Source organism: Siniperca chuatsi, linkage group LG22, assembly GCF_020085105.1.
Source record: "Siniperca chuatsi isolate FFG_IHB_CAS linkage group LG22, ASM2008510v1, whole genome shotgun sequence".
NCBI lineage: Eukaryota > Metazoa > Chordata > Actinopteri > Centrarchiformes > Sinipercidae > Siniperca > Siniperca chuatsi.
The window spans coordinates 5,606,169-5,631,636 of NC_058063.1; the positions used below are offsets into that span (position 1 = coordinate 5,606,169).

The 25,468-nt window shown below is 38.6% G+C and overlaps 1 protein-coding gene across 7 annotated transcripts in view; it reads right to left on the reverse strand.

The window, feature by feature from the left end:
* The window catches only part of nrxn2b (neurexin 2b), a 736,473-nt gene that overhangs the window by 596,926 nt on the left and 114,079 nt on the right, over positions 1-25,468 (reverse strand). For all 7 annotated transcript variants that reach the window (XM_044183093.1, XM_044183092.1, XM_044183090.1 and 4 more), the window contains exon 3: positions 1,698-1,718. In XM_044183093.1, coding sequence (XP_044039028.1) covers positions 1,698-1,718 — 21 coding nt within the window. The remainder of the gene's footprint in view (positions 1-1,697; positions 1,719-25,468) is intronic.

The window sequence follows — 25,468 nt, forward strand, 5'->3', positions numbered from 1 at the left end:
AAAATTCTTTAAAAACCCAGGGGATCTTTCATATTAGAGTTATGGTGTTGCTGGAGAAAACACCTAGACCTCTACACAAGGAGAGGTGTTCCCCTCTCAAATTGCTGGGAGCCCACATAATTAATAGGAAGCTTAACCTACAACACATGTCCTTGCCCACTGAAAAAGAAAAACCTGCAGAACATACTACTACAGCTATAAGGCTAGGCATGAATGATTTTGCCTTGACATATCCAAACACAAACAACAATCCACAACATATGGTACTTTGGTACGCTAAGTTGTACTATAACTCTAAACGGTACATCTGTACATGTGTTGGAGAGTCTGGTTTTTCTTCTATAGTCTGATGAAACGACCCAGGGTCCCTCAGGAGTTGCCTACCCTCCCTTGCATATGTCACAGAGTAAAATCACCCCTCTTCATAACCCTCTTCTGCTCATTCTCCACCTCCCTTTCTCTCTCTCGCACAAAGCTTTCCTGCCCCTCGCATCACTCTACATCAGTCTGGAGCGGCCGCGTCAGAATTGTGCGATTGCCACCATTTATTTCTGTTCCCTACCTTTCCGCTGACATTTTCCCATCAAGGGCTTCAGCGGTACTGACATGGGACCCGGCTGCAATGGCGCTCACACACACATAGACATGCACATACACATTCAGTCATTACAAGAGGCTTGCATATCTCATGTAAGAACAAACTGAGAAAATGCCATTTTCAAACAGTCTACAAGTACACACATTCTACATACCAAGCAAAGATTAAATGAAATGACACTGACATATGCTCCTTTTTTATTTCCAATATGCAACAAGATAAACAACTCATGCTTGGTATGAAGATTGAGAAATAAATGCAGCATCAACATTTTCAGCTTTAAAGAAAACCTGGAGCAAGAGGATGTTTGTCATAGTGATATCCCCTGCTTGTTCAGGCCGTGTGATAGGTAATCCATCACCTCAAACTCAGCCAGGAGGAAATGCAACTCCAAAACATGCAAACACATGCACGCACACACACCCACACTTAGACACGACTTCACTATTCAACATATAGATTCAAAAAAGCTTGTTTCTGTCGATCTGTCTGATATGACTGACAGACTCAGTCAGCCAGTGGATGAACCTCTTACTGAACAGTGAAAGGTAGAGACAGGCAACAGCCTGCAGACAGACAAGCTAAGGCTGATCTATCCATAAAGTCTGCTACATCCAGCACTGGTTTAGTGCCCGGCCCAAGGGCTAATGAGGCCCCTCAGGGGCCCTGACTGGCAGCCTCTGTTCACCTTTGTTGGAGATAGGACAGGGAGGAAAGTGGGAAGACATCTCAAAATCACCATCATATCTTGTTAATTTTAACAAAACCTTGTTACCTGGTAAATTGACTCAAGATTGCCAAGCTGCCTTGACAATATACAACCATATGCTTATATCTGTAGTGATAAACCGCAATAAAACAAAATTAAATGAAGACAAGAGATAAAACAGGGATCATTTGGGTTGTACATCCATCACTATTGTCTTATTCAGAAACTGTAATTTAGGCCCCCTGGAAGTCACTTATAACCGCAGTCCAAACTGACAATGCTCCTCCCCAGAGGGAGGGCATACAGCATTAACAAGCAGCCAGCATCAGCATCCATGACAGCATTAAGGAAAGCCATCAGAGGGCCTGAGGAGTAAAGCATCAGTCTTACCTTCAACAGCATATTCTTCAGCTTCAGGGTTTGGTCCAAAGGGAATACATGGAAAAGAGAGAGAAAAGACACAAAGAGAAGACTCATTAGATGTTACTTTTTCTTCAAATAAATGTCTTCTTATTTTTTCTTCAAACTAAATCTTTATGAGATAAAATCTAAATAAAGACCAACCAATGAGGCTTGAGATCTTGGAAACTTGACAGCAAACAAAATTGAATCTGCTCCCCTAAATATGTAATCTGATTTTTTTTTCTTAAAATCCTGCAAATGGCCCAATAATTTCACAAACACACGTATTACTCTCATAAAGAAATGTAATATGAGTATGGAGAACCCTCAACCAGCATACTGTAACCACACTACCTCCCGCAGAGAACAGGAGACTTCAGTCGAAGAGGATCCCCAACTGAGAGACGCTGGCTCTCACACACTTCTCTCTGGCCTAATGATACAGTGGGGGGGAGTCAAAGACATCAGGCTCCAGCAGGACGCTTTACTTAAAAAAGCTACCCTACAGCAGCAGAGGCCAATCTGTAGTGCTAGAAAATAAAACTGCAGCAGCGTACCAGGGAATTTAAAACAGTCTCTAGCTTAGCATGGCATCCCTGTGGAGAGCTTGGCATTTTGATTTGCTGTTGTGGCTGCTGGGCCTGGGTCTTCATGGGACACTGCTGTATTAAGTTGTAGCATGGTCAATAATATTTTATTGTGACTCTACACTGCACTGGTTCGATGTGATTGTCTGGTATAGTTTTTCAGTCAGCGCATTAACAGCTGCAGGCATTTTGTGCCACAGCAGCATATAATTTATGGAAAACTATGAGGTCAAGCAAAGTGAAAAAATATTCTACATTTTAGAGCTCCAAAGGGCAAATCTATTTTTATATATGATCCATATAAGTCCCCTGTGTTGGGAAGTGTATATAGTTGTTTTTAGCATTAACACTAGACCCGCCAACGGGTAAAATTTACCCACTGCAGTTTTTCAATTGTGTGTAACTTCGTGTCAATACAATATTCAAATCCCCCAGGTTTAAGGTTTTTCATTTCCTGTTTTATTTTGTAGTATTCTCCTTCCCTCGTGTGTCTTGTGGTTTTACTTCCTGGCTTTGTTTTCCCTCCAGTTTTGATTATTGGCCCTTCCTTAATTGTTTGCACCTTTGTCTCGTTGTATCACCTCCCCTAGGGTATTTAGTCCGGGTCTCTGTCTTTGTTCAGTCTTGGATCATTGTTGTTACACATGGTGTTTTACCTGCCTTGAGTTTTTGTTCCTGTCTTGTGAGTGTTCCTGACCTTTGTGTATGTTGTGGTTCCAGTGCCCAGATTCCCGGCAGTTTTACCGTTAGTTCTGTTTTGGATTCTTTTTCTCCCGTGGACCTTGGTTGGATTCTGGATTTTGTACTTTGCCTGCTCCCTTTTGGACTGTTTAGCCACCTTGGACTTACTTCCTTGTTTCCACCACTGCCAGCTAGTAACCCACTTCTACCTCTGTTACTGGTCTGCCTACGGGTCTGTCTGCCTGTACCTGCTTGTAAACCACATCAACCCCAATAAACACTGTAGCCATCCGTCTAATTCACCCTGATACCCTTTCCTGGTCATCTGCCTTTGGGTCCACATACCACTACACAGCACAGCATACGACATTGGGTGAAGGAGAGGTTTTAGGACTGAGCACGTGTCAGGTCATCATCTGACAGCGATCCAGAGCCTTCGTGAAAAGTGAGGCAAAATAATATACTAAAATTATCAAATGTAGCCTATAAACAGTCTAGTCTAAAGTAGTCTTTCCTTCTGACACAGGTGTGTTCAGGTGGTGTGCGACGCCCTCATTATGTGTTTCTGACCTATGAGAATGAGTTTTCGACCATAGTGTTGACCTACTGTTTAGCAAAAGTGGTCATTATAGATTCTTTCGTTGGGTAAAAATCTACTTTGAATTTTGGATTTGATACGAATTGTTTCCTTTCAATAAATACTTTTGTATGCGTAATTGATTGGAATGCACGCCCAGCCCGAAAACAAACAAGCAAGAAGAACACCTTAAATTATTATTCTGCAGTATTATCATGTAGGCCTAGAAAAACACTGCAATAGTCAATCCTTTTTTTCTAAATTGTGTGCTGCATTTAAATTCAGACTGTGTTCAGAATATAACTACAACAGTGCGGAGTGGATGGCATCAAAAGAGCAGCCGCGTGTGGACGTGCCCTTCACAGGTGCAGAAGAGCGCAGGAGAAAATGACCTGTACGGTGAAGGCGGAACGCAAACACATTAAAACATTGTGTAAATGCCTGAAGTGCTGGGATGCTATTTGTGAAAAGTGCACACCCGAGGTGCTGAATGTCTGCGCAAAGTGTGTTTGAGCAAGGTATAGCAGAAATAATCACAAAATCAATGTATTCTAATAGTGGGTCATTTTACCTGTTGGTGGTTTTAGGTATACAGTTCTAGTGTTAAGATCTAATGATAACAGCAGCCATTTTTGAAATGCACCATTAGGTGCCCAGCGTAGCTGAAAAGTAAGCAAGTCAACCAGATTTCCCATAATACACCAGCACAGTTCCTGAAAAGGGGTTCTCTTGAATGCACCCTCATAAATTCACCTGTGCATGGACTGAATCTTATCAGAATCAGAAATACTTTATTGATCCCCGCTGGGAAACTCTTTTTTGTTACAGCAGCTCACTATCATGTCAGTGTACACAAGAATAGAAGTACTAAGCAAAAAATATAATACACTATAATACAGGTCAGAAAATAAATTAAGTACCATGTGGGTATAAGTATAAAATAAGTGTGAAGTACAAAGTGGGTTTACCGGTTGATGATAATACAGTATAAAGTAATAGTGCATGAACTGTCAAGTTAAGTGTAGCATATTAAGATTATGAGATGGAGGATATTGCACAGCAGTAATAAAGGTATGAATAAATATCTATCAATAAAGGGGAATTTTAAACTGAAAAGAGTATATTGCACAGGAGTATTAACACACAGTATTGCACAATTATGTCACATATTGCAGAGATGTAATGATCAATCTAGGTTTGGTTAGGTTTAGGCACAGAAAACATCTTGGTTAGGGTATGTTCATGAATTGTCACATATACTCTATTGATAATCTGTTAAACATCTACAGACAAAGCAAAACAGTTGAAATGTTACAAATAATCTAAAATATCTGTAGGCAGACTGTCCACATAAACCCCACAAGATAAAGTAAAAGAAAGTTTAAAAAAAAAGAAAATTAAGTGCTGTGGGCTCTACATTAAGTAGCAGATAACAAAACACAGAATGTGTACAAGGGCCCTTACACTCAGTGTGTCTAGATTGTGGGGGCTGGGAGACCTGTTAGGATGACACATGGATGGCCCAATAAGTGAGAACATAAAGGTTCACTCTAATGCTAATGTGCTTGGGCTCTCTTTCCTACCAATATACGCAGCAGACGTTTGTGAACACACTGTCTGTTTCAACTGATTTCACTATTTAAACAGTAACTGCAATATACTCCTTTGTTATCCAGGGAGAAAGTCCCCAGACTCCCTTAAAAAATTGCGCAGTTTTGCGAGTTTTTGCCTACTTGTCAATTCGGCAAATGTAATACATTAAGTTATTTCTTTCTTTCACGCTCCCTCATACACATTAAATATGGGGAGAACAAATCACAGCCAAAGATCCAGCAGGGACCAAGCAGAAATCAGCCATGGATCAACCCGGGCCCTGTCACAGTCCAGACGGCAATTTTAGATGGCTACTACTGTAAAGAGCAGAAAGGATACCAGCATTCTGATTCAAAGCCCTTCATGAATGACAAGCTGAAGCATGGGAAATGTGTTTGTCTTATGTAGAGTAGTGGTTGTTTATATGATCGCTGGCCATGACTCTGCCTTTCCTCTCATCTCATCTCTGATCTTTGTCCATTATCCTTTCTTTCATTGTGCTCCCTCATATCCTCTACTCTCTTTCACAAGCTGAAACAAAGGATGTTTGATGCACAGTAGAGGTTGCTTATATCATCACTGGCCATGACTCTGCCTTTTGCCTCCACTCATCTCTCAACATAGCCTCTAATCCTTTCTTTCTCAGTGGTCCCTGCTGTCGAAACTCAGCTTCAAATAGTCTGTCTTTCAGTAACGTAGCGGGAAAGTGCTCCTGTTCAGATACAGAGCGATAGAAGAACAAAAACCTTTTTTTTTTTTAAAATACTGAAACACTAGAACTAATCTCTTGGATAGTCTGGATGGTGGTTTATTTGGATTCAGTTGATGACGAATAGCATCCTCCACAGACCCTCCCAACTGTTTTGATAGGCAGGTAAATGGAAAGACCATTAACATCTCACATTATGTTCTACTTAAAAGCAAAGAAGCATTTTTTAAAAAGAGAAATACGAGAAACTTTCAAGACATCGTTTTGTGTTCGCACATAAAACCCAGATAAAACAGCTTGAAATGCAAAACATATTTCAATAAGTTCAAGCTCTAAAACTTTCTCAAGGTTATATTATTGCACCTAGGAAGATATTCCTTATCTCTATCTTAAGAATAATCCCTCAAGAGGTCATGCCACAGGAAATGACGAGCACCACTAACTGTTAAATCTATACCATTTCAAGTTTACTCTTACCTGACAGATATTCCTTTAAGCAAGCATTGTTTCACATTGGTAATAGTTGTGAAATCTAGCCTTAGGGAAGAAATAGGATTTCAGTCAGACACTTGGTGGGATATACCCCCATTTATCTAAGCCTGTCCCTTTTATCCCATTGATAGTTTCCAGTAGTCTACCACCCACTGCCTTTATCCCAGAGCTGTTTTCCATTAGGGTGTATCCCACATAGCCTCAGGCTTTGAGCTCCACTGGGATCCTAGTCTTTTCAATATACTTTGTGATTCATATGGGAATGTGCAGAACGTTTTTAAGAGGAAAACGCTCAAAAGCTTTCCTATGTATATAAATGATGCCCCGTTGCAAAAATGGGGGGGGGCATTGCTAAGGTTTAGAATCCTGTCTGGGATAAAAAGAGGAATACAAATTCTTTATTCTAACTTTTTCTACCTAATCCAAGACCAGAAGACATCTAAAAAGCTGAAATGCACACAAACGTGCGCTACAGTTGACAGCCAGTCAAATGTGACGCTACTTTCATATATCTCTAAATAAGTGTGCAATATCTCCAGCAACAAAAGTAAAAGTAATCAAGGAGACAGTCACATGTCAAAGAGAGCAGCAATCAGACATGAGCCGCAATAACAATAAATACCAAAGTAAAATTCAGATGGAAGCAGTGGAGAAGCTGTATTTTTTCACCAATGAATCCCTGAGGGCGTTGGAGGCAAATGAGAGACTTTTCAGACATAATCCTCACCAAGCTAACTAAAGGATTAACCGAGGAGAGAAAACCATGCTTGCATTGAAAAACAACCCCTTCTCTATCACTATCCTCCCATTTCTTTGCACATGAAGGAAGCTACACAATTAACTGTTGGTTGGATACAAAAGGAGTAGGAATGGGCTTAAAGTAATATTGCAAATATTGCAAAGTACAACACTAAACATAATCATAACTTCATCAGCATAATTTCAAAAATATTACACTTCAACTGTAGGTTAAATACCATTAAAAAGTATGTAGCAACTATATTTAAAAAAGATATACAATATGATATATGGTTGCACAAAGAACTTATTCTGAAAGCCATTCTGTCAGTAAATATTCAATCAATTAATAAGAGAAAGAAATCAACCAGTGTACGCCCTGAGAAGAACAGTCTGTTGTGATTGTTGACTTCTTTTTAAAAATAATCGTCTATACTTTTCAGAATAATCTTCTCATTATAGATAAAGGGCTAAAGCACAGCAGCAAGTCATCACAGAGGGAGTTCAAGCTCAACATCACAGACATCTAGAAAGTGACAGTCGCACTTACACTCAGCAGGAGAAGCACATGCAGACATCAATTACCTGCACACTCCAACACAATTTTACAAAATTTTATGAATTAGCCACAAACTGTGGAATACACAGTAGGGTGTATTTTTATCTGTTTGTATTTTTAATAACAGTAATTAACAAGCTATTTCATGTTAATTTTAATAGCGAAACCAAACAATTGAATATTGGATAAACAAAAAAAAAAGAATATGTGAATGTGAATACCTGGTAACTATTCTGGTACTGTACTGTATAATGATGTTATGTTCAATTAATACGATACCAGTTCAGTACGTTTTCATATGTATAAACTTAAATGCTAAAAGAGCACCTGGATGATTAAGTCAATTTTGAATTCAATATATTTTCAAAGAAAAAAAAAAAAGCTAAGCATGCAGTGAAGTATTTGCCTCTGTCATCAAACATAATTATTTTTTCCCTCAGATACGAAACGGTACATCATTGTAACAACTTTAAATAATAAGTAGGGCACATATTACATAATAAGCAATCAGTATCTACGATACAGATGTTACAACACGAGGAGAGAGTGGCATCTTGTTGTTTTATGGACAAAACAACAAGAATACCTAATGCAATCCAATGCAACACCACTGCAATTAAATTTGTGAAGCTCATGATATTGACTCTGATTATATATTCTTGTGGAAACAGTAACAAAGAGGTTGAACTCTGTGGTAATATAATGCATTTTAAGATGAACTTTATACAGTATGGTAAAGTTAAATTGTGCTAACTATATTGTGTTTTGATCTTAGAATATATTTAATAAAATAGTATTTCTCCTGTAGATATAACAAATTTCAAATTTATTTTGGCCATACACCTGTAAATATTTTGTCCATGAAGTGGTTCGCTTAGCTAATGTTTCCATCTGTTTTCCAGCTGCAGTCTACCCAACCTGTGTTTTGTAGCTCAAATGTGGCATGAAGCAAATAAGTTACCAGAGTGGATATTGGCACAGCACACAGTACAAAATTTTCTTTGGATCCAAACAGGTAAGCACATTACTCAAACAATGCTGTGATAGAGTTAGAGTGGGCTGTTTCAGCTTTTTGGGCAACATCTGCCAACAAAGAGGCCTAACAGTGCTGTGAACACTGGATCTACTGCTTTCTTTGGTATACCTTGTATTTAATTACATAATATACCACAGTGTAGCAAAAAACATTATACTTCATTTGAATTATGTCTTGCTTTGGACAAGCTTCAAATGCAAAGCATTATTTTACATGGTCCCTGTCTTGTGAGTCACTCTAGTTGCACTGGAAAGACTTTGAAAGAGGGAAGCGAAAAAGCCCTTTCCATCCAAGGCTATTTGACGTGACTTCAGAGAGGCACTGAGGAAAGGAAATGACAACATTAGTGAATAACAGAGACGGAGTAAGTAGAGAGAAGACAGGCAGATGGATAGAAACATGTGCACACACACTCCCATCACCTCTTTTTCTCCCTCTTTACATTCTAATCAGAGGGAGGCTTTATCCTGAACTCTCCCACATTGTCAGAAACTTTCTCTCTGACTGACAAGCTAATCCGCAAGACATGGCCTTTGCAGATTTCACACCAAATCTCGACAGCAAAACACAAAACGTCCAACCGACAAATGTGCAAATATAGTTGAGGCTTTCTAATCCTGATAAAGAAACAAACTGACTGATTTATCTAGCAACAACACAACATACAGTATCCCCCATTTAATACAGGATGTTAGGACGGGAAAGTGAGAACTGGGGTCAAAGGGAAAGGATTAGAGAGATGGAACCTTAAACAGATGTATAGGTTTTCCTTCACTGAACACTATAGCTGTTTTCCATCTGAGGTGAACTTCCTGTATTAAAGCAGTATTTGAAAATATGGTGTACTGTAAAGTCCACCTGTTTCAAAGTAATGTTAATTGATTTATGAAAAATATTAATAATGAAACAATCTGCAGTGAAAACAAATGAAATTACCTCAACCTAAAGACAGATATTTTTCACTTTTGCTTAAAGATTTTAAGAAGACATTATTTCTTTTTAATTCCAGTTTTAGTTAGTTTAGTAAAAGTTACAATACTTCCAATTTGGATATTTCATGCTCACCCAAATATTAGGTGTGTGTTAGGCAATGCTTTTGGTCTGCTTCGTTTGTTAAATGTAGGCCATGAGCCAAGGAACAAGTGATTAATTTTTGGTGCAGATCAGATTTGTAAAGGATTTGTTAACACACTGTGATGGGTATTTAAAAACATTTTCACCCTATTCTCATGAACGTCTGTGCATATGACCGCATATCACTATGTATGTTGATGCAGATCTGGATACCAATTCCAGCTCTAACAGTTCTAAAAATGTTCTACAATAACACAGTGCTGACTCATAAAGCAAAATCTGGTTTCAGAGGGAGGTCAGGGAGAGGTAATAACTTGAGAAATGAATGGGGGTGCACCTCTTCTGCCAATGTCATCACAGCGCTGAGAGTTAAAGTTAGAGGATGGGGTAAAGGCAATGGTTGACATATATCAGGGCCCTCGAACAAGGTTCAACAAGGACAAGGTCAGACAGAAATAAACAAAGAGAGACAGGAAGAAACTGTGAGATTAAAGATAGACTGAAAGTGGAGATCAAAGAAATACTTCCTTTGCAGTGGGGAACATTAGATACTAAAATTATCACATTTATCTAAAACATCTTTAATGTGCGGTTCATTAATTTAATGTAAAGCTGATAAATAAATGTCTTCTCATATGGTAAAATAGATTTTACCATATGAGAAGACAGGTTTTGAGGAGCATGAGCTGTAAAACAGCATAGCAGTTGAATTACTTTAGTCTTTTCTTTAAAAAAAAAAAAAAAAAAAACAAAACAGCAATGATGTGTTTCAGCAGGGGAGAGCAAAACAGATCTGATTCCAAACAGTTCAAATGAGACGTATGCTAATTAGGAAGAGATGATCGTTTGTCTAATAGGAGCCGACTGGGGAGAGCAAGGAGCGAGAGGAGGCAGAAAGACAGAAAAGGAAGACAATTTGTTGATGCTCAAAAAGATATGGGTGTGAATGGGTGGAGGAGCTATCAGACACACAAGATTACACAACCCAATCTGTTCTGTGAAGAGCAGCAATAAAAAGGTTTTGCGAGGTCAAATCTAGCTTGAAATGCTCTTCCACTTATCAAAGGCAACCTAAATAAAAAGACATGGATGTTAAGTTTGCAAGGTGAATTTAAATAGATAATTTCCATTCCACTTCCATGTCCTCCCTTGGGTGTCAGGTGATTGACAGGAAGTGAAGTGTAACGAAATACAGCACTAGTATGAACACACTCAACTGATGCACAATGAAATATTGAAAAAACTGAAACTTTGACTAGATCAAATGAAGGCTTCATGTTTGCTGTGATGGATTACCTGGCTCTGTCTATTTTCAAGTCTGTGGAACTTGTTTTTCACAATATACAAGGATGGATGGCAGCAAATGGCTTCTTATGAAGGGAAGAAAATGAGCCCTGATATCTCCAGCTCTGCTGACTGCGTGCAGACAGCAAGAATAAGCAAGCAGACCACTGCATTGCACCTGTGTCGTAGAGAGAGCTTAAAAACTAGGGCTGTCGATCGATTAAAAAAACAACGAATTAATCGCACAATTTGCTGTGATTAACGCGATAAATCGCTTTTTTCTTCTTAAGACTGAAGCTTGTAATGATATTTAAATGTAAAATCACTGAATTAAAATAGAATCAACACAAAGGAAGTATGTTTAAATTCAAATACTATTGTTTAATAGCATCTTTTGAACGCTGAATACACATTGTCTCCTGTGAACTACAGATTTCCAATAAAACCATCAAGGCCATCAAAATGTCAGCTTGAAAGGCATTTTTCTTACATGCACTATGATAATTAACAAAAAAAATAATGTGTTCCATGTTCACGTGCCAGCTGAATTTCCAAAAGGTCCGCAATAGTCCATGCAAATATGCAAAAAAAAAAAGAACGAGGAAAGATTCTGTTGTGAGTTCAGAATGTTGAATCTTTTTCACTACATAGAAACAATTCGGCTTAGTCCTCCGTTACATTCAGCCAGTTACTGAGACAGACCAGTCTGTTTACATTATCAGGGGACAAAGCAGCTCTCTTCTTTTGAATGATGTGGGATGAGTGAGAACAGCCTCTCACAAAGCACTGTGGTTGCAGGGGTTGACAGGTACTTGCGTGCAACGTCTGTCAGTCTGCCATGTGATTCTTCTCTCTTTGAGCACCACTGTAGTGGACACCCCGCCATGTCCATTTTGGGCTCTGCTTTGCAGCGGTCCACACATTGTTCTATGGACTCTTCCTCTTCATCTGTATCCGTATCAGAAGGACCCAGCAAGTAGACGGACATCCTCCTCTTCTTTGGCGGCTGTTTCTCTGTTGTCTCTGCAGACGGTTGCTGTGCTGGCCTCTCTCCCATCACCACGTTGCTCACTGAAGCCCACATCACACGATCTTCAGCCATGTGATGTTGGTGCTGTCCCTCCGTTTAGCTAGGGCTGTGGTAAAGACTGTCTTGAACCTCATTACGTAGATTAGATCATTGTCTGAGGGATCCATAACTCTGAACTAGTGGCACAACGCTGGCAACACCACTGAAAAGGAAACATACTGCTCTCCCCCCAGCAATTCAGTCACATATCTGCAATGGAAAGCACAAGATGTTTTAACATGTCAGTAAATTGTTATTACCTAAATGGAGAAAGACACTCACTGCCTTCCTGTCCTTGTGCTACACATGCACACACACACACAGAAGATACAGGGGGGGAGAGGCACAGTCTGTTTCTGTTTTTTATTTAACACACGCTTTGGCAATGTTAACATCTGTTTCCCATGCCAATAAAGCCCCGTTGAATTGAATTGAATTGAGAACACCCACATGTACAGGGAGAGAGAGAGAGAGAGCGAGAACACACACATGGGGAGAGAGAGCACACACACACACACAGAGAGAGAGAGATATTAACTTACCTGCAAAGTTCAAGTAATTGCTCCAGTTTTTTTCAGTTTGGCAAGCTCCTGTGAAGTCAATATGCCAACGCTGGTGTTTTGCTGGGCCAGGGTAGTGGTCAGTGGAGATTTGTTTCGCTGGATTTGCTTGACTATCTGTAGGGTAGAATTTCAGCTTGTTCCACTGTCCTGAATGATTGATTCCTGCAACTTGCTTCCAGAACATTTGATGTACTATGCTTAAAGTGCCCGACAATGTTGCGACATTTGGCCAAAACACTTTTGAATCCACTGTGAAGGTGTGCAGATGTGTTACGAGCACTGTCAGTGCGAAGTGTGGTTAACTTTTCCTTCATTTTCCATTCTTTTGCGACTTTTGCGGAATGTATTCCCTGTCATGACGTCAAACTGTAAACTGGCCTCCGTTGGTCTCTGAGGCTGTGTTGTGAGATAACCACGCCTCCTTCATTAGAATATTACAGATGGAAATAAAAAGAGCTGGGAAATAAATGTGGCGTTATGACATAAAAGACCCCTGACATAAATAAATGTGGAATTATGAAATAAAAGTCCCCTGAAATAAATAAAAGTAGTACTTTGAAAAATGTCCTTTTTTAAATAAAAACCTATTTATATATTTATTAAACTACATTGACTCATTTATATATTTATATTTATATATTTACATTTTAGGGTGACCAGATAAGAATGGGTGAAATTCGAGACAGGGAAGTTGGGGGGAGGGGCGTGGTCACATGGTTATGGTGGGCGTGACCAAGTGCAGTACATTGCAATCAGTGTCAAAGTAAAACACATGAAAGTCAAAACTCTAAAATGTATTATCTTTGTTCGTGAAGTCAACTGTCTGCCATTAGGAAAAAGAAACACAATGATTGACTGTGTTGTATGTAACAGTGTGTAAATCATTATCTGTTACATAAAATAAAAAAAGTATATAGGCCTACATAAAATAGGCCACACAAAACCCAGCTCGGTTCAGTTTTACTGCAGTCGCTTACATTTTCATGTTGAAACAATTGAACCAATGACACACGGGTGGCTTCATTTTAAATGTCAGGATTAAATTGTAGCCTTAAGAATAATAGTTTAGAGTAACATCAGACTCTTAACTCTGATCATTTGTTATTAATATTATGAAGATGAGTTTCAGATTCTGAGGATGCGTGAAGCGCAGTGTCCTGTGTTTACAAGACTCATGAACCATTACGCACAGGTTACAATCATTTTAAACGTTCGATAGACAAGTGAAAACACATCAACAACAGCCTACTCTTACACATTTTACAAAAACGAACATGACTGTTATTTTATAACTAAAAGCAGGAAATTATAGCCTACATAAGTGGTTTGATCAGAATATTTTCACGGATTCAGAGAGTAAAAAACAAATGCTCTACTAGGCTAATGTAGACTAATTGAAAATTTAATAAAAGCGTTCTCTCATCTTTTTTATTCTGGTGACAGCAGTAGCATATCTCCATTATGTTATTATTTATTCATGACAATTTAGTAGCGCTCCAAAATACACAATACTATCTGTGCAGCATTTTTCAATATTACTTTGTCACCAAGTCAGGTCTCCTTAGCAATTTTGCCTTCAAGTCTCAAGTCAGGTCGAGTCTCACAACATACAGACAGTTCTTTATGTATGTATTTATTTAATATTGAATAAAATAGCATTCCATAGACACGATGGTTCCATTCAAGGTTGTCTCTCGACGCAGTTAGAATGATTTCTCTCAGTCCATCGACTTCTACTATGTTAACTGGGCAGCAGCTTTTAGCTATCCAATTAGCCGAAGCATTAGTTTCCTTCTCACTTACAGGTGGTCGCCCACGAGTACCACAATCCTGTAATGTAGATTGGCGAAGCCCTGTAGAGATAGTTTCGGTAAGGTGTTTTGCTTTGAGGTGATATGTCAAAGACAAATGACTTCTGTGGTAATTAAATTTCAACACTGTGCAGATTACTTTTGTTTTCTCGAAAGACCAGTCGGGATTCTTTTTAAAGTGAAACTTTACGCCTAAAACTCCAGCCTTATCCATCTTTGGCCAGGATGGTTTGGTTTGGCGGTATACGTCATCACATAGGTCAGCCGCCATAGGAAGTAAACAAAAAGCACCTGCATAAGTGCATAATTCATTTTTTTACACGTTAAATATTTCAAATTAATCACAAATATTAATGTGTTAATTTTGACAGCACTATTAAAAACACAATTTAAATGCTAACACCACTATACAATATGAATATATTAAATCAGAAAAAATGGCAGGTACTTCATAACTCACATATGTCATTTGTGTGTGTGTGTGTGTGTGTGTGTGTGTGTGAAACAGGGAATGAGTGCATCCTTCACCAATCAAGCGTTGTTCTGGCTTTCCTGCCTTCCTGTCCATTAGGGCTCTCCAGCCTAGCGGACTTAATGGCATTTGATTTTCAACTCACCTCATTTTTCACTACATTAAACCTTGATTTTAAACACCAGTGATGTTTGTATGAATATCATTCACGTGTCACAATTAAATTATAAAGTAATGACTAGTGCTCAGTTAACAAACAGATTCATTTAAGAGAGGAGGGGAAGCATTTTCATATTTCTATTCAAGATTTGCCATGGCAGAGCAGTGAACTGTTTTTTTTTCTTCAGTCACACATGATGAACTGGAATTTATAATATCTTTGAAAGGGATGTAATTCATTGTTACACTGGCATTACTGACAAAAAAAAAAAAAAAAAAGTACTGGGTTGGTGGGGTAAAGGAAAACCACACTCATTATACATCATTACTCCCTGATGTCCAAAGCATTCCAGGTTGAATTTAATGTACACAACCTGCCTTGTGTAATTCTACATTAGTCAGTGATTTCCCTACATTTCCCTAAATGCCTTTTAACAACCCCAAGACAATGCCGCTGCTTATATGTGTAGGTGGAAACAACAAGCAACAGCTGAGCATATTAAGTTTTATCCAGTGAACAAAAAGTGAGCACTGAACCACACCATCCAAACAAAACAGGTATTGTTTCTGCCTAGAATTCTGGTCTATTAAGGCTGCTGTCAGTGGAGTATTTCTGCTTTTTCAACAGCACAATGAGTTTCTCCCTGTATGACTGCTCCACACTGATGTAAAATGGCAGCTCTAGCAAGCCCTTGCTCTTTGATTATGAGGGGCTGAAACCAAAAGACATTTACTGGTGTTGTTTCAGATAGCTGATTTTTTTTTTCTGCAATTAAATTGCACTATAGCTATGCTGGAAGTATCCCAACGTGGCATCATGTCATGTGTATTTGGACAGTTATCTGTGGAAATGAGATAAATGCATGACCAAACAGCAGATTTGTAAGCTGTATTTTAAGGGTGATTTCAGGAGTGCATTTGTTTAAACAAATATATATTGATAAACCAAATTAAAGGTGACATTTATTCTCCTTGAATGTAGACCATTTTCTCTAGACATCTAATCTAGACATATCTGACTTTTTATTAAAATTTGAAATGAGTTGTTGTACTCCAACTAATCCCTGTTCAAGATGACCTAAAGAGATTTGTTTCCATTGCTCCTGAAATCTCTGACTATGATCATGAACTCATCAAATGACATGAAGAGATCATGTTTCTTTGTCCCCCCACTATCAAGTCCTCTATCAGATTATTTCTTCAAATGAATAAAATAAAGTTTAGATTATTATACAAATACACAAGCATGCAAGGTTCAGATTGTTGGAGAGCGTTTTTTTTTGTTTTTAATCTGCATTCGTTCCACTACAGGATGTTATATTTTGCACTCATACTGAAGGTACTGTATGTTCACTGCAGTAGCCTCTGTTTTTTTATATGCGGAACCAATTATCTACATCCACTCCTCATAAACAAACTGTGCACATAGTGCTTATTACACATGATGGAAAATTATCTAAAATGTGTAGGTCTTAGAGTGCACAGGTATCAATCAAAATAAAGCTTATGAACTATTCTTGCCACTTGTCACTGTACTGACAGGGAAGCCCAGAAAACAGCTATTTGTGGTAATGAATCAAACTGTGAGCCTTCAAGCAACTACTACGAAGCACAGAAGTGAGTCCCAGTCAAACAGAGGGGATTTTACTCCTACAGAGTGCTACAACCTGTAATAAAGCTAGCATTTACAACAAAAAACCCAATAAAAGTATTGACTATAAAACTGGCCTAAAAGGAGAAACTGAGACAGGGGATGATATCATTGGCTATTCAAGACAGCCTGCCAGCATAATGTCTGTGAAGTAACTGCCTATTTGAAGCCACTTTCTTATCCAATAGCAGTGATTAGACATCAACTGTAAGTGTGGCTGCCACACTTTGGAGATTTTACTATTTTAAGTTTCAGTCATGCTCTCAGTCTGTATGACTGGTGTAAAGAAAAAGTAATTTGACGTCAAAGAATTGCAGTAAATATTTCACCCTCTGGGCTCAGCATCTCAAGCCTTTACCCCTATGGCAAAGACTTACTGCAAAGCCAGAGACAGAGCATAATGCTAATTGTGCCTGGGTTCGAGATTTGCTTCCCACCGGGGTTCCCAGTGCTAAAAAAAATGTATTTGTAGTTATGATGCTCTAAGGTGTTTTGGATAACAGGGTTCACCAAGATGACACATATAGTTAGGTTCAATCAGCAACAGTAGATCCACCTCATTGATGTCACTAACTGTTAGCTGGCAGCCACTCAGCTCCCTCCCTGAGCCCAACAACTGTGAGCAAAGACACATCAACACACATTAAGTGACATGTTTGCTGCTCCATTTCTCTACTAGACCCCTGACTGAGTGGGTTGATGCCTCTTGCTGCTCTGATCATGTGCTCTTTTATGATCTAATGATGCATTTTTATGATGTTTAATTCAGCTATGTAGATCGCTTTTTATCAATAAAAACATATCTGTGTCATTAAACAAGGCTAAAATAAATATTTTATTAATCTGTCCCTCTGTATTAAACCCTGTGATTAAAAATAGCCATATAGAACATGTATGATTTTTTGTTGTATAATTGCTGCAGGAAGGTCAGGAGAGGAATGGTGTGTTATGGGAGGAGGTGGTCTGACAGTTCATCGATGATAGGAACACATTAGTATAGACACCAAGAACTCACTGGGGGAGAGCAAATCTTATCTTTGCAAAGCTAGGAAAACAGGGGAGATGGGAGAGAAGGGGGAGATAATGGAAAATAGAGGAGTGGGAATGGGAGGGAGGGAAGTACTGGAGGGGGGAGGGGGAAGTAGGGAAGGGGGGTGCGATATGAGATGTAAGAATCCTCGGCAGAGGGCTTATCTGTTATGTGAAATAAGAAGAGGAATGAGACTGAGGACTGTTGTTTAAGGGTGAAAACCTTTGAAACTTATGAAAATGGTTAAAGTTTCTGGTGCAATGTAACTAACTTTCTGGGGTCAATTAGTTGTTTGATGGCATAACTGGTGGTGTGTGTAATTGGCCCAATGTAGACAACAAACGTAGACAACTGACTTCATGTCCAGACAATTCCAGTATAGCTACAATGGAGTTTCAAGCCACCACAAGGAGTTGTGGATTATTTTTGTTTTGCCCATGGATAAAAGCACCAGTGTTTGCCATTAGACCCATTGCTTCTGATCACAAAGATTATCTCCTCTCTCCCATCCGTGACCTTGCATTTGTTTTGAAGAGAGACAGCGAAAGGACACAGTGGTGTGACAGAAAAACATCTGGTTGCACAGTGTACAGTTTAAGATGCTAAAAAGATGGACAATCATCTTACCAGTGGCCTACATGTAATTTTGATGTATCTGTAAGACAAACAAGCAAGTAAGAGTAAATAAACACTGTGTGCCACATCTTCCAAACTGAAAAAAGGCATGTTAACTGCTTAAACAGAATATTTTTAAATGATCTATAGTAAGTGGAAACTCCCATGCTATCACTATTGATATAATTACTATCCTCTGCATGTACACATAAAAAACTTACTGCAAATAGAATTTGTTTTTATAAGATGTATGTAGGGCTAGACAATATGTTTGAAGTCAATATCACAAAATATTTATTCCAATAATAATAATATATATCCCAATACTGCAAATTAATGAAGAATCTGTGCTGTGCTACACGAGTAAAAGTGTCCTACTGTTATGTTTTACATCAGACAAAACTCTTTAAATTCAAATTGAAATTCAATAAATGTGAAGATTGAATTATTTCCCAGCCCTAGATGTCAGCCATCATTCTGGACTCTGGAGGAATTTCATACAAAACTCACTTTAATAAGTCAAGGATGACTTGAAAGGGTGACTTGAAAAGAAAGATAATGTGTCATATTCAGCATTTGTCACTGGTAGGGCCTTTGATAAGTGCTAAAAATATGAAACCGGTTCAACTCTTGCTTAACATTTTCATGCTCTGATACCTCAGAGTTCTTGTGTAACATGCCTTGGGGCTTTCAATGCCACCTGCTGATATAAACGCCTACACCTTGCCGAAATCTTTAAGATTATGGAATGGCAGTAGAAGGCAGCTGAATAGAAAAACAACCAGATGATTGTGAAGACGACACTGTAAGAAGACATTTCACCATTTTGTGTTTCCACCTTGGGAAACACAAGTTATCTATTTTGTCTTTTTGCACTAGAAAATGGAAAGGTGTCTGAATGGGGGAACTAACGTTAAAAGTAGCTCTTGAGTAGTGCTGCTTTGCATGTATATCGTCAAAATACTTTTGTAAAACAAATGAAAGCATGGAGCACGATAATGCAGTTTGAATATCAGTCTCAGTGGAGGACATGTTAGAATTTGTTGGGAAGAGTGCCAGAGAAAATCTGAAGAAGGAAAAAAAAAAAAAACATGCACAAAAAAGTGACAAGACAGCCTGGAAGACCAACAGCATCCAAGATTGAAGGGGGGTGAGCAAAACAAACAAGCTGAGAACAAAAAAATGGAGGGATAATAAAACAGAGGCACAGTGGGGTTGGGGGCAAATCTCTTAATCTCTCTCTCTCACTCTCTCTGGCTATGTTTGTTTTGTGATGGTTTTGGCCTCAAGTCGCCCGTCGATCCCCTCGTAAATTGCCTGTGTCGATCCAGCCTTACAAGCTTCCACACACTCCCCGAGTCCCTGTTAAAATGGTCACGCCAATAAAAGCCCATTCACTTGTAATGAATTGAGAGAGAAGCTAAAGACTAAAGGGGCTGATTTAGTGACAATAGTTGATGATCCTCGATTGAGTTAGGATTGAACTAGCAAGCCTCTCCAGTCCTACAACATGGCTGGTATTGTTGGGGATTTCTAAAAGAAAAAGAAGGCTGCCAGTTCCCATTCCTTCTCATCCATCTCTGAAACAGACTTCTAGACAATGTACAGCGTGAGCAGAAACACCTCACACTGGAGTCAGTGCAGACATAACAAAACAGAAAGGAAATAAATAATCATAGCATGTCATCTGATGCCAGCTGCCTAATTAATATAACACAAGACGTTTCAATTATAATAACAACAGCTCAAACTGTCAGGATCCTCCCTAAGTGTGTGCTTAGATGAAGAGCCACAGCTCAATCCTTGCCTCTCTGATAACTGCCCGGTGAACTCACTCCTAATTTCCATTTACCACAGATGAGAGAGAATATATATATATATATATATATATATATATATATATATATATATATATATATATATATATATATATATATATATATATATATCTCACAGTAAGGTAGTAAAAGGCAGTTAAATCCTGCTGGGTTGCATTGAGAGTGAACTGCTGATGCTGTAATCTCCAGGTAAGCTGTTGTAACGCTTGCATCCCTGCTCTTCACTCTCTGCCTCGTGCTTGCAAAACTATTAACGTTGAGCATGGGACTCTTGCAAAACATCATGAAACCCCCACCTCCCCCAGAGCCGATTATAGCTGTGAGGTCAAGGGAAGCTAATGTGACTTTGTCTGGAACTGCCCAATGTGGCCCAGAGGCCCCTGGATTACATGAGGCAAGGGATTCTAAAATAGAAAAGCACACAGTGCAATAATTAAATACAAAGTAAGCAGAAGGGGAAAAGCATTTTTTTCTTTGTTTACAAAAGCTAAAGAAAGAGCAAAACCTTATGAAAACAGGTGAGCTGGAGTATTGATTTGTTTCTCCACAGCTTTGAAAGATGAGGTGTTAGGTGCACGACAATATGCTGTAGGGAACACCTATCATTTTCCTCTCGGGCTAGGGAGAATATTTTCTCCTCTACAACAGCAAACAAACAAAGAAATAAGAAAATGAATTACATAACCAACCTGTAGTTTAATGTCTAATAAATATTATGCACAGTGCTTTGCCTCTAGTATGACTGACAGTCACCTGAAAGCCCTTGATACAGTATAAAGATCAAAGTGGAAAGCCGATTTCCATTCCACTGGGGTAAAAAGAATCATAAATTGTCATTTTTAAAATGTATATTGGGATAATCTGCTATTTTCTTTTTCTCTGCAACGCACAAACTCACTCAGTTCATTCACACCATGCGTCCATCTATTCATCCATCAAATACATTTCTACTTCCTATTCTTGCCTTTTTGCAGGTTTATGGGTGTTGATCTCTGGTCACAATCTGGGATCAAGTAGGCTCTCTGAAGGGTACGCCAATCCAAATGTACAAAGATATAAATATAGAATATGTAGTATAGATTCAGGTACCGGATTGCAAGTCACACAGTTTCATAGGTTTCCTGGAAAGTCATCTTGCAAAAGCAAAATTGCTGCATGATGACAATATCTTGCAACCAGAAGTCACAGTGAAGGCATCTTTGGGATGATACTCATCTGAGCAGACTGAACTGAGCTACCTGCTTGCACATTAATGATATATTGATACATTAATGTTTTTTGCATTTAAAGATTTAAAGGGAAAAAAATGTAATGTAGCCCTTGTTTTATATAGTATTAAGTATTGCATCTGGTTGATTCCTTTTTTACTTAAAACATCTTGGGTTTTGGGCCACGCAGTACCACAACATGTAGGCCCTGGTATGATGAAGTTTAGGAACGACTGAAATAATTAATATATACAATCACAATTTTTCTGTGGTTGTCAAAAATAGGGTTGTTTAGCTGCTGAAATGGTGAAATTAATTTACATAATGGACAACAATAAAACACACCATGTCCCTTTCATGGGACATTAAAGCACATTTGAGCCCATTATAAATGACCTCCTGTATTCATCAACTGCCCTCAGCTTGGATATACCCACCTTCCAGCCACAGACAAAAAAATATCTTAAAAGTCAAACTGTATGAGCTACTGTTGTTAGTAAAAGGTCAAATACGGGGAATGTAAGTGGCCATGTCAACTGCTACATTACAGCACTGCAAGTCCAGTATTTATCTGTTGTTCACCTTCAAAGAAAGAGATGTGAAAGATGTTGGCAAAAGTGTGAAAATGAAATGCTGAGCTTTCAAGTAACATCATCTTTAAGAGGCTGTGTCTTTGTCAGTTAGAGAGACAGAAAAAAAAATGTAGTTTTTTGTAGATAGTGCAGAAAAAGTACCAGCTCAATGAGTTTGAACATGCCCAAATAAAAAAAAAAATGTCATTGTGTCAAAACGACTGCTTCACAGTTTCAGCACCTAGTCTACTGTCTTGTCAGGTGTCAATGTGTGTCTAACTCACTGCTGTGCCAAAAAATGCTGCTGTCTTTGTGAAAATATGCATTCAGGAAGTAAACAATGCAGGTAGTATGTGAAGTTTTTGGAAAACAGTTGGTAGCCTGGGGTGCCTCACCACCTTCCTTCCTTCAAGGTGTATGCTAGTAAATCAATACCCGGTGTGTGTGTGTGTGTGTGTGTGTCTGTGTGTGTCTGTATGTACAGTACATGTGAGTATGTGAGTGTGTTGACCTACATTATCTCTATGTGTGCTAGTGTGAGAGTCTGTTAGGTTCAAGTATGTTTCACTGCACAGTTATAATCCCTCTACCCACATGAGATTTCACATGAGAATCTGAAAATGGATAGATCTATTTTAGAGAAGTGTGTCACTGCAGGAGCTTGTTCTCCTGTAAAGATCAAGTGGTCTGGCAATAAGGCTGTTGTCTTGTGTGGAGATGATCCGGGCTGCTACAGATCAGGAACTGAAACTGGCTTGTCTGTGCAACCTGAACCAGATTCCCTTTTAGGGCGTAGCAACACATGCGCAAATTTTGCATCTTTGCTTCCTTGGAGTTCAACTTCGGTGAACTTTGACCGGCGAAGTCGCAGCCTCAACCAATAGCAAAGAAGTGTGTGTGGTTGACTGTGTGTGTTCACCTCAGCAGGCGATGGTCACTCACCTGCATTTGCGCATGTGTGACCACGCCCTTAGATAGTGAGGCCATTGCAGCCAAGCAGTCTGATTGGTCAAAGAGTCATTCTAGCCAGATTAATCACAATAAAGTACATGATAGTTACATATAGTTTAAGATAAAGTACGGCTGTTGCCATGCTAACTAGTATGGTAACCATGAAATGATTGTATTGTTTGTAACAAAAAAGGAGAGAAGAAATGATATGGTATGCATTAATAATGATATATAGGAATTTAAGATATAAATACACTCATAATACTTGCGAAGAATGCTCTCCAAGGTGTAAGTTATTATGACTCCTGCTTGTTCATATCAAAAAAGATACAATCTTTTTAAGAAAATGCATATTATGTTTTCATTAAACCCATAATTTCTGTGAATAATGTCCTCCAAGGCATAAATTATATTGAGTCCTGATCATATCAGAGAAAGAAAGAAAAAAGAAAAGAAAAGAAAATGCATGTATCGCAAATTTGAAATAGGGCCATATTCATTAATAATGTTTTACTTGCAATCTAAGCTATTTGCATACAGGAATACTGCACATGCCATGGAATCTAACATCTTAAATCATGTATTAAAACGTAAAATATGAGCCAATACTTAAACATTATACTGGTTATACTGGTTATATATATATATATATATATATATATATGGTTAAATAACAGCTTGACAATATATACATATTGTACTGCTGGGCCGTGGGTACTACAGTGCACAAAAATATAGTTTTGCAGAAGTAATGACATGAATGTACGGTAGCCTATACTTAAATTTGCTTCTCTTGAAACAAACTTTGCTGTCAGTAAGCTTCATTTCCAACATGTTATTACGTTAATGACCTTTGCTCTACATAATGTATTTGATTGGATCCATATGACAGAAAACTACTTGAGCTCATTGACATTTTGATTCAGTTGCTTTAGCAAACCCATGGAACTTGTTCACCTTCAAGTCTTTTTCAAAATACCAAGCGATTCATGAGTTTACCCACCACCAGAGACAACCCTCAACTTCTTTAGACAACGTGCATTGGATCTGAGAATTGGATGTTGTGACATTACCTTACAGCACATATAGTTCTCTGAAAAGGTCAGCGCAACAGGGTCTGTATGAGTTCAGAGACTCAGATTCAGAGGCTCTGTGATATGGTGGAAGGCAGAGAAGAAGAGCGAGGGCATCTGCTTTGACCTAGACAGGGAGTAAACAAACAAACAGGCTGCCAGGCTATCAGACACACGGTGAACAAACAGGGAGGCTGACAAATCTCCCTCATATCTATGGAACCGAGCCAGGTATCACGCAGGTTGGAAAGGTGAGGTGTTGGAACAACACACGGGTGGTGTTGATGCAACTTAGGAGCAAATCCCTACAATCTTATCCATATGATAATCTTTTTTCTCTCACTAATTCATCGAATACACACATGCTTTCAATTTTGAAACAATCTGAACGATTGCTTTCATGTCTCAGCATTACTGCCCCAACTGAATGACTTAGCCTTTTGAAGGTCAAAGACAGATGTCAGACCAATGAGGTGATTAAATTGACTGAGCATTGATTACTGTTTTACAGAGCACTTTACTCATTCACCTTTTACAAATGTAACATCAGATAACATTCATCATTTATGGCTGGGTCTTGCTGATGACACGCAATGAAACTTATACTTGCCCACTGTCAATAATATATGGGAGCAGAGCGCTGGTGTCCAGTCATGTCCACCACAAAGTCTGATCATGTAGTGCCGGGAGTGTGCAGCTTCTCCAAGCACATTTTATTAATTAGTTTCTTCTGGTTGAAAATGTACTAATTACTGATATCAGTTCATGTTGTGTTTTGGCTGTGGAAACCTTCATTGTCTTTGCCTTCATTAGCATGCAATGTGAGCTTCTGATTGCTTATTTTTATTGAACAATGTGTGGTGAAAGCCAGTTCCATAACTTGCCATTTATTATTCTACTACTTCTTCTTCTTCTTCTTCTTCTTCTTCTTCTTCTTCTTCTTCTTCTTCTTCTTCTTCTTCTTCTTCACCAGTAGACAATGATAGAGCCAATAAATAAAGGTCTGAGCAGCAGTGAAACCAGCTCTTTTACAGTATCACCCTGTCACACACAGAGAGAATCATGTGTGCTCGAACATTCAGTTAACACAAAGATTACACACATATGCATGCATGCATATAGACAAACTAAAGCCACACCTTGCAAACCATACCTGGGACCTCAATCTCCTTGAAAGGTCACCTGCCAATAATGTGCAGTTAAGTCTCAGACATGCGTGAGCTCTGCATTATTATTTTTTGGTTCCACTCCATCACTGTTTATTGTAATTTCATTAGCTCAATCTCTGTTATTCTAATTACGCATACATCTTTTGCAGCAAATAAAAGTTAATGAGCTTTTATGAAAATGGCTTGACGTGACCTTTTTATTTAAATTTATTCATTTATATCCCCCCCTCCACCTCCTCCTGTCCCTG